The 14,125-nt window shown below is 44.1% G+C and overlaps 2 protein-coding genes across 2 annotated transcripts in view; one reads left to right on the forward strand and one right to left on the reverse strand.

Moving 5' to 3' along the window:
- LOC135696859 (uncharacterized) overlaps positions 1-14,125 on the reverse strand; it is a 616,504-nt gene that overhangs the window by 48,802 nt on the left and 553,577 nt on the right. The window lies entirely within an intron of this gene.
- LOC135717593 (uncharacterized) lies at positions 227-2,720 on the forward strand. The gene is made up of 2 exons (XM_065239722.1): positions 227-388; positions 2,634-2,720. The coding sequence occupies exons 1-2, from the start codon at positions 227-229 to the stop codon at positions 2,718-2,720; spliced, it is 249 nt and encodes an 82-aa protein (XP_065095794.1).

A 14,125-nucleotide genomic window follows, 5' to 3' on the forward strand; every position in this document is an offset into this window, starting at 1 on the left:
CGCTGCACACACGGAAGCTTGGAAATCGTTCTGGACCAATAAATTGAAATAGGCGGAACAACCCAACGTAAGCAATGGCTTTAAGCCATTGTTTAACCTTCAGTTGGTTGCACGATGTGGCAGAAACGCAAATCAAATTTTGATACGGCTCTGTTCTTGAGCAAGTTAGGAGATTCAGCAGATGGTGAATTAAAGTGTAAATTTTGTGAGAGAGCAATTTAAAACGATGCACAACTTCAATTTGAAAAGACATGTGGTTGGTCAGCACCCTGAAGTGGCGGTCAAGAATGGACTGTTGAACGATAATGATGAGGTTGGCGATTCGCCTCCGAAAAAGCTCCAGAAAATCCTAGTAGAAATGGACAACAATCAATACGTGACAAATTTTGTAAGATGGGCTACAGAATGCATTCTCCCGTTGATTTTTTTTTTACGTAGGACTACGTCTTTGATTTCTATATGGGGGTACACTTTGTGAAAACCGAAAATGGAACATGTAACAAATTAAGAAAGATTTTGAACGTTAATAACTCAGTTTCCCCTAGTCCAATTTCAATAATTTTATCACCAATCGATTAGAAATATGGCTACACATTGATCCGAATGTTGATTCTCAACAAAAAACTATTGAAAAACTGGTAAATGTTTAGCATTGTCCAAAAGCGTCGAATTAACTAACAAATCCACCAATTACCTACATACATATGCTGCTTCCCCAGCACAGTCGTCAGAGAGTATTAAGAAGACGAAACAAGTCGAAGTGGCATTCGCCTCCGATCCTCGGGCGCGTGCGAATAGGGAGGATGGAATTGCGTAATATTTTACACACTCATCGCCATGTTCAGAACCAAACGCAAATTCTTCGAGATAACCACCATCCGTCGTCTGGCTCGCCGTGGCGGTGTCTGACGTATCTCCGGTTTGATTTACGAGGTGTGCTGAAGGTGTTTCTGAAAAATGAGATCTGTGATGCTGTCACCTACACTAAACACGCCAAGCGTAAGCGGCCATGGATGTCATCTACGTTTTGAAGTGACAGAGACGCACTCTGTTTGGTTTCGGAGGTTAAATCATCACCAACTTTGGCAACAAAACGGCTCTTTTCAGGGTCATCAAGCTTATTACAGTAAAGAGTAGCAATATAATTCATCTGCCTATTTGTCCATATTCAGAACCAACGACCACACAAAATGCTCTGTAATCAAACTGGAAGCAGGGGTACAAATTATTTTGGTCAACCTTGATCAACTTTGAATCGTTACGGCCGAATATTTTCGATGGAAGAAGCAACAATCTAGCATCTAATTCGACGAAGACGGCAGGAAACATTTATGAAGCCAAGTTATTTACGAAAGAGAGTGTCGATGAAGAGAATCGATCAATGTAGATAGGACCTATTGAAAAGTGACGCGAGATTTGTTTTCCGTACTGAGCTCCAATGCTACCGACGCCAGGGAGGCAGCTCCCACACCTGGACCCTACCAATCGACCCATCAACTCAACCGGGGACCAACGGTTTTACTTCCCGAAGGAAGGCGTGATCAGAGATGTTACGCCTTAGAACATGTCGGTGGCGCCAACTGAGATTGGGCCTAGGCCTGCTGGGGTGAGAGGTAATCCCGCTCACCACCGGCACCGATATCTTTCAAGGTGATATCACGGCGAATGAGAACGACCCAAATTTGAATTTAGTTATCTCAGAAATAAGAAATAAAGTGCAGGAACTCAGCGATGAGTAAATTTGCCTCATGTTTTCCCAGGTTTTTCCAAGATTTTCCAGGGAAAAATTCCCAATTTGAGAAAAGTAAAGATTGGTCAGCAATAGCAGCAGTAGGAAGGTGGTGGCTAGTCCACTCTTCTATAACCCAACAAGCAACAATTGACTGGTCGTGGCAAAGGAGCTGCCAATCGTATCGCAAATTCTTCGAGATAACCACCATCCGTCGTCTGGCTCGCCGTGGCAGTGTCTGACGTATCTCCGGTCTGATCTACGAGGTGTGCTGAAGGTGTTCGTGGAAAATGAGGTCCGTGATGCTGTCACCTACACTAAACACGCCAAGCGTAAGTGGCCATGGATGTCCTCTTCAAGCTTACATCAGTAAAGAGTTGGAATAGAATTTATCTATGCTTGTTTGTCCATATTCAGAACCACAAGCCCCCAACGACCACACAAACTTGGAAGCAGGGGTGCAAGTGATTTTGATTGATTCTCGTAATCAACTTTCTTTTTGAAAAAAGATTACTACAAATTTGGATCGCCTACAATTCAACACCGGAAAGAGTTGAGATAATAGATATTTCAGGCATAACCATTGCGTGGGCGTACTTTAGTTCGCGTGTAAGAGCCTTAGAATGTTTGTTTACAAATGCTTTTGTGCCGTTATCAAATGTTATGCCTGATTTGATCAATTAAAAGAACTTAATGCTCTTCATATTTATTCCGTCCACTAGCGGTCCTACGTCAAGCTTCCGTTCGGGCCCCTAGGCATAGACCCTTCTACTTTTTTTCTTCAAAAGAATGTGTTCGAAGTGTGTTGGGGCCCATGGAAGATGCTCTAACAATCAAACGAGTCACACGCTCTAACATGACCTCGTACATGGACGCCGTAGTAAAAAAGGAGGATCACTTAAAGCAGGAAATCCAAGGAAAGTTGGTGTGCATCAGAGCTGATTTGGCGTCAAGGAAAGGGCGATTAGTGCTTGGAATAAATCAGGCATAACATTTGATAACGGCACAAAATCATTTGTAAACAAACTTTCAAAGGCCCTTTACACGCGAACCAAAGTACGCCCACGCAAACCAATACCTCTTTCGGAAAGGTGATAGTTGCCCCTATCCGATGATGTTGTTGGTTTGCGTGAGCGTACTTTGGTTCGCGTGTAAAGGGCCTTAGAAAGTTTGTTTACAAATGCTTTTGTGCCGTTATCAAATGTTATGCCTGAAATGTTCAGTTTGTTCGAAAAGGAAATGTTATAGTGACAGCCCTTGGAATGATCTAAAGAAATGACAGAAATACTGGACAGCGATTAGCATAAGAAGTTCTGGCACTAATTGAACGTTTTTCCATCGCAATTCCGAACATTTATTCGTTTACGACCGATAATGGCTCCAACTTCGTCAAAGATGGATACATTCTCCGTGCTGAGCAGGAACTATTTCTGTCCCCTGTGGAAAACGAAGCCGCTCCATAAGATTTGAATGCTTTTGTTGATGCCGAGGCCGTTGAGGGTGAAGTGAACCATTCTATGACAGGAAGGTAAATTTTAAACATAAGATAGAATTGGTGTCGAAATTTCTAGTGATCTTGTGATCATATTATATCCATCATATTTCCCCTATATTTGGTGTAGATTTTAGATAAGTTCTAAGAGAACATGAATTGAACAGATTCTCCATTTCAATCTCTCCCCGTTCCCGATTCCCGGATTTTCAAAACTGCCGAAAGCCTACGAAAACTCAAAAAAAAAGAAAAGATTTTTTTTTCTAATTTAAATCAATGTTAATTGAAACGTTATTAAATGAACTCAAACATAGATAGTATAATATCACGCGTTCATCGATTAACATTTTAATCTATTAATTCTATCTCCGACTCTATGTATGCATTCCCGGCATAGTTTTCAACACAAGAGATGATCCGCTATACGAGACAGTTGAAATGCCGAAATCGTGGTTCAGTTTACAAACACGGGAGTTATTATGCTTTGCCTAAAATAGAAGCGTTTGCCGAGAATATTGTCAGTTACCCTACGAATACAATTGCCACATGGATATATGCATACGTTCCATAATGTTTTTTTTTCATTTCTTGGTTGTGCACTTTTTTCTCGAATACAATACAAAATCACTCATTCGGTAGTATGAAGCTTGAATAGAAGTTGAAAATGAGCGAAGGGCCATTAATGCGACAGTACAAGTCAAACGCACACTTCTTTACCTAACTCATGCATGAATGGATGAGGAGACTTGAAGTATTTCTTCAAACCACCAGGCAAAAATCATCATTACACTAAAGCTTCATGTTAGATAGCATTTCCAATCAACTCTGGAAACCGGCTTGCAATTGCTCATTACAGCTAAAATACTATTTTTCGTTATTATGAAACAATGGGATACTATAATGATAATTTTTATTTGTAAGATGCAAGAAGAGGTGGTAAAGATTGTATATGACGTATACAATTTGTCAATTTTGCTTTCAGAAGGTCACAACTAATCGATAGTTGTGACCTTCTGAAAGCAAAATTGACATGTTTTATGTGTCATACACACACTTTACCTTCTGTTCTTGTTTTATTAGAATTATCATTAAAATATTGTAATATTAGAATTATCATTAAAATATTTCATAGCTTCATAAATCCGAAAAATAGCATTTTAGCTGTAATGAGCATTTGCAAGCTTGTCTGGAAATCGTAAACTTTACGTATGAAAAAACATAAAAACACTTTGAATGTAACAACTCAAGGCGGTAGTAACCGTCAATAATGCTGATGATGGTACAGCACGCACAACCACCCTACTGCTTTCGCTCTGAGATGACTACGTTTATCGTGACGAGAGGAGCAACACAATAGTTGGGTAAAGAAGAATTCAAGCGTAACTATTCAAATCGACGTATCTGTTTTTGTAAACAATCACTTCAAGCGACGGTTTGTCTTAACTGCTAACTTATCCACGCCAACAAACACCATCATCAGATAGGGGAATCTTTCCCCTACTAGCTGGTGTTGATAGTTTCTGTGAGTGAGCTAGCAGTTGCCACAAATCGTCCTTTGAAGTGATTGTTTACAAAATGAGATACGTCGATTTGAATAGTTACGCTTGAATTGCATTATAACACACCGTCTACTGGAAATGCTTTTGGCCACGTGGGGCTTTAGGTAGTGATGAAACGCCCGTTTCAAATGTTACGCGAGCATTATTCATGTGTTTATATTTAGTAAACAGGCCCCTGCTGTTGCGTCAAATATTTTTCGGTAGATGAACAAAAATTCACCCATGCAGTGGTAGCAATGATATTTGGCCTTTTTTATGAAGTTGTTTTGATTTTTTTGGTATGTATACCAAATCATCAGTCATATCCCATCTTCACAGCTATTTGTTATTACATGAACAGAAATATAACTGTTCAGGATCAAAAACGCACACAAGAGCGAGGGATGTCCGAAAGGTAGTTGATACCAAATAGCTGAGCCAACCTAATAGAATAACCTCGGTGTACTGTACCATTTTCGCATCTCAACTATTGATTTATGAGTTTGACAGCTGTTCCACCACAAACCCAGTTCATTACTCATCGAATACATAATTCATCCACAAGTAATGAACTTCCTCCTCCGGATCCCGCCGTCGACAGACGCCCTGATCGCTCCACATCCTTCCGCATCCACCTATCAGCAGGCGGTAACCCAGTGGTAACAAGGAATTAATATAACGAGCAGAAATTTATTTTACTATAACTTATGAGAAAACTAATTTCCGAAAAACTTTCCCCATTTATTATCACCTCGCGCGATTTTCCACCAAAAGACCGACCGACCGACCGCCCGCTTCCGAGCGAGCGCCATAATACACACTCACACAAAAACCCGGCTTTGAGAGCTGATTTTCACCCCATCTGCTTCCGCTAGGAGCACTTTTTCACCTGCCATCTTCATCTTGCTGCCTGCCAAAGCATTTATTTGTCGAACTCCTGGGGCTTCGAAAAGCTACCGGTCGTCGGTCGGTAGGCCCGGGGTATGGCGTTGAAAGGTGCTCAAAAGCTGTAACACTTCAAAAATTTAAACTCTTTCCCTGGTTACAACGGGGGAAGGTTCAGGAAAAGGTGAGCAAAATGAGTGTTGATAAGTTTGAGCATTTCTCACCGTCCGTCGTTGGCACATAGGGTATCGAAGCGGTCGGTTGCAGGAGATCCGGGGCATTCATTTTTCATTCTCGGATTGGGGCTTCTTCTCCAACACAAAACTAAGGATGGTTTTGTCCGCCCAGACATAAGTCTCAGATTTTCGCTGAGCACCAGCTTCTAGCATTGCCGGCATTGATAAATGTTTAAAAATTTAAGTTTTCCTCCGGATCGAAATGGGAGATCCTTTTATTTGGGAGGTGAAAATAAAACTGTTTCTCGCATGGCATAAATGTTGCTGAGCTGGCAGAGGGGAAGGTTGGCGTGCTCTTAATGAACAGACGGGTCCTGCTTTGTGTCAAGGGGGATAGATTGAAGAAGACTTGGGAAACAGGAGTTATAAATCGTTTTGACTGTCGTCGTTTTGCACATCGGTTTTGAAAGGAGGGGGGGGGGGGGTTAGCCAGGGCACGTTCTGAAATTTGTATGTTAAGCATTTAAAATTCGATGCCGGGTCGTGTTACGCAGCGTTTGTTCTGTGCGAAAATGGCCGATAGTAATCCTTATAACTCACAGGATTGTTCGGTTTTTAAATTTGGGGATTGAAGTTGATGAATTTGCTATGAGCCACGAGCATAGCTTTGTCATAAAGTAATGATTTTATAAGCTTCTATCTTTTCAATAGATTTTAACGACTCTTTAAATGAATTTGAATGTTGAAGAATCATTTCACCTTTTCAACTAATAACTTCTATTATTTCTCTTTCATCTACAGTCATCATTCTCTGATTGAGACACAATCTTATCCCATCTACCGAATGTCATACGATAGTTTGGACGGTTTTGAAGCTGTAAAAGTGTAGTTTTTTATTTAAAAAAAACCGTTCAATCATTTCTAAGTATCACCAATCAAAATTCAAGGCTAGTTTGAAACGATTTTTTCGACAGATTAACTACTTTGTAGTTAGGACTTTATCCAACTAATGAACTAGCAACTAAAAACATCTCAAACAGATAGCCCCTAACAAGCACATGGTGAATGTATAAGTCTTTTCAGAAAAAAAAACCAAGTTTAACATGCCGTACTGTTGAGTTAAGTGAAAACAACCCATAAGTACATATGTACATTGCTTAAATGTATCGAGTTACAACTACACACAGCTGTTTAACTAAAAAATAACTTCCTGCATGCAAACTTAAGGTTAGAGAAATTGAGCACAACCTGATGATAAAGTTAGTTTACCGTATGCGTGATAATGTTTGCACCATCGAACAAAAAAGGTTCCCGTTTCACCTGTGCATACAATGCCTTGGTTTTCTTTGCATGCACGTAACCTATAGCTCATACCGTAGTAGGCTGTGTATAAAAGAAAATGATTTACTTAGTTTGACAGTTGCACCATGACGAAGTGGCAGCGTATTCGTGATTTGTCCCACGCACAAATGTTGCAAAAAGACATTTCAATGGCCGTGTGAGTGTTCCGGTGGACCATCAAAAGAGTTTTAGACAGAGAAAAGAAAGGATAACTATCAGCGAAGGTGGCCACAGGTCGTCCGAGGTCAGCTCGGGTTCCGAGGGTGCTATCAAAAAGAAGATCCGGGTGAATCCAATGCGTTAAATAAGGAAAATGGCAAAGGAACACGGGATCAGTGACTTTACGGCACGGAAGATCGTAAAGGAAAATTGCGGGGCGAAGTCGAGGGCACGAAAGAAAAACTCACATGATTACCAACCGCATCCGGGAGCTACGAGTCGAACGATGCAAGAAAATCTTCACCCCAGCAGGCCTGGGTTCAATCCCAGTCGGCGCCGCCGGGATGTTCTGAGGCATAACATCTCTGATCACGCCTTCCTTCGGATGGGAAGTAAAGCCGTTGGTCCCCGGTTCATGAGTTGATGGGTCGATAAGTAGGGTCCAGGTGTGAGAGCTGCCTTCCTGGCACGTCGGTAGCATTGGTGCTCAGCACGGAAAACAAGATCGACGGAAAAAACAAACCAAAGTAAAAAAAAAAGAAAATCTTGAACTTCCATAAGCGAAAAAATCCGGTAATCCTGTTCACCGATGAGAGCATATTTACCGTCGATCCCGTATCAAATTCCAGAACCGACCGGTATATTAGTTCTCTTCCGGTAAAAGACGTGGCCGACGAGCACAAGAACGTGTATCTGACCAAGTATCCTGCTAGCCTTATGGTGTTTGGATTGGTGGCTTCCGATGGCAAAAAAATGGAGAAGGTGACATGGTCAACACGGAGGTCTACATCGAGATTTTAGGTAAGCATGTTCTTCCGTGGATCAAAGAACAGTACAGTCCGAAGCCAAATGCTGTATTTCAACAAGATGGGGCTCCGTGTACACCTCGAACCGCACTCAGAAGTGGTTGCAGGAACATCTTCCGTTCTGGGCGAAGGATATGTGGCCGCCATCCAGCCCCGATCTTAATCCGCTGGATTACTCAATATGGCGCATCATGAAGACCAAGGCCTGTTCTAAACGCCACCCGAGTACAGCAAGCCTCCGACAAACATTGACCCGTACCTGGAGAGAAATGGATCCAGAATACATTATTAGAGTGTGGAGGATGTAATTGCAGCAAGTGTAAACTCGATCGATGATTAACATAGTTTAAGACTCTGAGAAACATCCCCCCTTTGAATAAATAAAAAAAAAACTCGAAAACGAAATTTTTGAGATTTTTTTTAATTTTGACATTGCTCCATGGTGCAAACACTATCACGCATACGGTAGGTGGGTGAGATAGTAGCTTCGACTATTTGATGAATGAAGTCCTTTTTTACAAAAGCAGTTACGGTTATTTGATATTTTGTTCTTGAGCTAATGTGCCTTAATGTTACGTATTTGTTTTCTATATGGATGTACGCAAAACCCGCCTGAGCAAAATTGAAGCATCACAACGTGCTTAAAGATAACTGGATCAGGCGATTAACCAATCACGTATCTGCAGTCAACCAGCATCCACTATATAAGACCAGTGCTATCGTCAAGCAGTTCATCATAATGATCCTTAACGGTCCACCGCGAACTCGTAATTCTGAGATTCACCACCTGGCCGGTCTTCAAACACTCGAGGAGCGAAAGACTTCCACGCTGGAAAGGTTCAGAGTCGCCTGTCTGCGACCAAACCACCAGATCATTCGTGATTTGGCAACCTAGTTTAAGTAGTTAGGTGCTCAAGTAGGTAGGTTATCAAATTTTTAAATTCAAACCAAAACAAACCCACAAAGGGTATCGTGTAAATTAGCGCTAAACGAAATCATCACATTAGAATAACCAATTAACTAGAACAAAGATGAAGAGCCAAAGTCTAACCAATTGATATGTTAAATCAAATGTTGAAACTTAAAAACCTAGAAAATAAACGTAAATTTTACTACTACTCAAACAGTTCATCATCATTCTCTGCTTGATCGTCAAGCAGTTCAGTTCGGTGTTAGCTCGCTCTCTCGAGTTGTTTGAAAAGTTCGTGGCGATAGTGTTCGCGCTCTCTCTTTCGCGGTTTGTCGTGCGTGTGTGTGTGCCCCGTAATGGGGAAGCATCGGTCGCGAAGCCCGGCGAAGGTCCACAGCCCCGGTGGAGGAAGCTCCGGTGTGCCTACCTCGAACAGGTTTGCTGTTCTCCCCATGGATGGGAATATCCAGCCAGCTGTGTTGGAAAAACGCAGTAAGAGGAGGAAGAAGAATCGAGGCCAGTCCGATGTCACTGCGACGAACAACAGCGATGTTGAAGATTTCGGTGACGCTGCCGAAACAGAGAATACTGCCGAAAAGAGCACGGCAAAAGTGAAGCTACCTCCATTGGTAGTGAAAAAATGCCCATTTTAATGTGCTCATTGCGGATCTAGCGATGCTGGGCGTTAAAGCCGAATACAAGTTGGTCAAAGTCGGCACTAAGGTGGTGCTCCGTACCAAAACGGAGTATGACGTGGTCGTCGCCAACCTGAGGACTTCCAAGGTGGAATTCTTTACCCACGAATTCCCGGTGAGAAGCCGTTCAAGGTCGTCATCCAAACTTCGACCCGAAATTTATCGAATCAGAAATCAGGGACCGGTACAAGCTGGCCCCAACCGCTGTCTTCCGAATGACAAGAAGAGACGAGAATGTGAAGGCGTATCCGGATAGCCTTTTCCTGGTACACTTCCAGAAGGAAACGGTGGCGGCCATCGCGATGTGACTCAGTGCCAGCGGTGTCTGAACTTCGGACACGGTACCCGCAACTGCAACATTAAGCCACGCTGCGGAAATTGCGCTCATGACCATGCCACCTTCGAATGTGCTGCGGATGAAGCTGTGGCGTCCAAATGCGTCAACTGTGGTGGTGCTCACCAAAGATCTGACAAGCAGTGCCCTAAACGCGAGGATTTCAAGCGCATCCGAAAACAGGCGTCCACCAAAAATCAATAAGGACGAAGGAAGGATAAGGCTCCGGCCTTCAGGGCGGAGGACTTTCTGCCTCTTCATGGACAAGCGAATCCAAGGGTGCGATCCGCCCCCCTTCAAGAAACATCTGGATCTTCTGCCGGACTAAGCTCTCCACCCCCCCCCCCCTGGATTCTGGAGACAACCAACAGCTCAACCAAATAATCCCGATCTGTTCTCAGCCGATGAATTGATGGAGATTTTCATCAACATGACCGGTGCTCTACGTAAGTACCGCAATAAGCCCGGACAGATCCAAGTGCTCGGTAAGTTCATCATGCAGTATGGTGTCTAAACCGTTAACCATCGCTACCTGGAACGCTTGCTCTGTAAAAGCAAAACAGATTGAGCTTGCCGACTTCCTCCGCAAGCATAGCATAGACGTGGGCCTTCAAACCGAGACCCATCTAAAGTCCGGCGACAGCTTCTGCTTGCCTAACCACAACATTATCCGGCTTGATCGCACCAGCTCCGGGGGGGTGGTTTAGTGGTCATCGTCAGAAAGGGAATCAAGTTCTGCACTCTGCCCCACGTCCGCACTTGTATCATCGAGGCCGTTAGTGTGGAGGTGGAATCACCAACTGGAAACGTCCGGTTTATTGACCGCCATCACCCGTACTAGCTCCCGATTCATCGTTGGGGGCGACCTGAATGCCCGCCATGAAGCTTGGCGGAACTATCAGCGGAACCGGAATGGATGTCTTTTGTTCGACCACGCACAACATGGACTGTACACTGTGCAGTTTCCGGACGAACCAACTATTATCTCTCCGGCGGGAAATCCGTCCACCCTGGACTTTTCCTGTCAAACATCGTACTATCCAAGCCGGAGGCGCACAACGATCTCAGCTGCGACCACCAACCGGTGGTGACTGAAGTCGGTGTCAACGTGGTTCCTGCTAGAAGCTGCCTGCGTAAAGACTACCACCATGTCAACTGGGTGCAGTACGGACGAATGGTGAACAGCAACATCGGGCGTTGGAAGTACTCCAACCATATCCGTGGCTGACGAGGCGTGTGTTCGACAAGTTCCTGTGAAGGGTAAGTTTGTTGCTATTGACTCCCACACCCAATTACTTATTCGGTTGAGAAATGTTCGTGGACGCCAGTTTCAGAGGACTGGAGATCTGGGCAAAAAACGTGAAATGGCCGATCTGAACAGGCAGATTGCTTCCAGCATGGATTCACTCCGATATGAAAGTTTCGGGCGTGTTGTCCAGAATCTGGATGACCGCTCCAGACCATTCTGGAAGGTAGCCAAGGTCCTGAAAAATCATCCCAAACCCGTTCCACTTTTCAAAGTCGAAAATGATGACGATCGGCTTTTAATCACCCCACAGGAGAAAGCAAATGCGATCGTCAAGCATGTCGCTTCATCGCATTTGCTTGGCTCGACTATTCAAAGTCGGCTCGATGATCAGGTTGCGCAATGCGTTCAAAACCTAGATGTCTCCCCTTGTGTCGTGCCTCCGGTGGATATGATTACAGTACAACAGATTTCCTCAGCGCTGAAATGCACCAAGAACATCAAGGCGATATATTTAACTTGATCTTGAAGAGACTCAGCATGAAAGTGCAGTTTCTTCTAACCGCTATCTTCAACAGATGCTTGGAACTGCACTACTTTCCAAGCATCTGGAAAGTAGCAAAAATCATACCAATCCGCAAACCCGGTAAGGATCCAACATTGCCTTCAAGCTATAGACCAATCAGCCTCCTTTCAGCGCTGAGCAAATTGTTCGAGAAACTCATTCTCAATCGTTTGCTAAAGTTTGTCGAGGAAAGCAACATTCTCCTTCCGGAACAGTTTGGATTCAGAAAGGGGCACTCCACCAATCATCAGCTAGTACGGGTGATGAATAACATCCGAAGTAACAAAGCTGTATCCAAGTCCACAGCCATGGCCTTGTTAGACGTTGAGAAAGCGTTTGACAATGTTTGGCATGATGGACTTGTGTACAAGCTTTGTAACTTCAACTTTCCTTTACATCTGGTTGAAATCACCCGTAACTACCTCCAGCAAAGGTCGTTTAAGGTATCGTTGAATGGTTGTCTTTCCGACACGTTTTCCATCCAGCAGGAGTCCCGCAAGGCAGTCTGCTGGGCCCCTTGCTTTACAGCATTTATACTTCCGACATTCCTCCCCTCGGTGACGGTTGCGTGTTCTTCCTGTTCGCAGATGATACCGCAATAGCCGTCAAAGGAAGGATGCCTCGCGAAATAACGAACAAACTTCAACGATGCCTTAACGCCTTTGCTGATTATGCCACCACGTGGAAAATTAAAATCAATGCCTCCCAAACACAAGCGATCATGTTCCTCCATCGGCAATCGCCCAAACTAAAACCGGCTCCCTCTTGTACTGTAATCATGGATGGCACAAGAGCTGAGTGGTCCGCCGAAGTAACCTATCTCGGGATGTTGTTTGACGAAAAGCTCCTATTCCACTCGCATGTGGAAAAAACCGTAATCAAGTGTTCTGCCTTGGTTAGGTGTCTGTATCCGCTGATTTGCCGTAGATCCCGCCTCTCAAGGGTGAACAAACTGGTTGTCTACAAACAAATAATAGCACCTGCGATCCTCTACGCAGCTCAGGTCTGGGAATCATGTGCACAGACTCACAGGAGTCAGGAACAAAATTCAGGTCGCTCAGAATAGAGTGCTGAGGATGGTTCTTGATCGTCTTTTCGACACTAGAATAACAAATTTACATGAAGAGGCAGGCATTGCCAAAATAGATTCCAAAATTAACGAAATTAAGACTAAATTTGCACAAAAATGTAATTTATCAGAACTAGGACTAGGAACTGTAAATAATAATTAAAATCTCAAATGTACTAAAGTTGAACATACGCATCTGTGTCACTTGAAAAATTCATACATGTAAACCACACAAACACAAGAAATAAAGATCATTTAAAGTCAAAGTCAAGCAGTTCAGTCATATGAAACCACGCTGCGACAAGTGTGCTATGGCCCACTCGACGGCGACCTGTGCTCAAGCTGATGACACCGACCCGAAGTGCGTGAATTGCGACGGAGCTCACCGTGCCACTACTCGGGACTGCCCCAAGCGAACGGAATTCATCACCATGAGGAAGAAGGTGGCTACTAGCAACCAGCCAGGCCGGCATCGAAATAAACATTCACCACCAGCCATCACGGACGAACAATACCCGGCAATCCATCCTCGTCGTCTGGTCCCAAATCTTCCACCACTACCTCTCAACAACAGTCAACTCAGCATCGCCTCACTGCTGCTGCAGGTCTGCCAAATCAAGCTTCTGCTTCGGAGCCTGGACTATCGTATGCCCGTGTTGCCTCAGGTGACTCAGTTGACGAATCTCCGTTAACATCAGAGGAACTAGTAACGCTGGTTGCAGAGGTGATTGTCATTCTGCGCACCTGCAAGACTCAATCTAAACAGCTTCATGCTGCCTTGTCACTCATCACCAAGTATGGGCCGTGAAGCTATAAAAATTGCAAATTGGAACGCTTGCTCACTGACGAACAAGCATAGAGAGCTACTCGATTTCCTCAACACCAAGGAGGTCGACATTTCTATCATCACCGAGACGCACTTGAAGCCCGAACTGAACGTATTCCTTCCCGACTTCCGGCTCGTTAGACTTGATCGCACCTGCTCTGGAGGTGGGGGAGTGGCCATCACTGCAAGACGGAACACTTCCAGCTGAAAACAATTGAAGCCATCGGAGTGGAGGTGAGCACATAACTTGGCCCAATCACCATCATCGCGGCCTACTGGCCCAAGCAAACCAACATCAAGGACGGGTCGTCAGTGGTCAGTGGCATCATCAAACTCATCCGGAGCAGCGGGAAC

Source organism: Ochlerotatus camptorhynchus, unplaced genomic scaffold (assembly GCF_037179485.1).
Source record: "Ochlerotatus camptorhynchus isolate MF236.1 unplaced genomic scaffold, CSIRO-AGI_Acam_v1.1 ptg000062l, whole genome shotgun sequence".
In the NCBI taxonomy this organism is placed as follows: Eukaryota; Metazoa; Arthropoda; class Insecta; order Diptera; family Culicidae; genus Ochlerotatus; species Ochlerotatus camptorhynchus.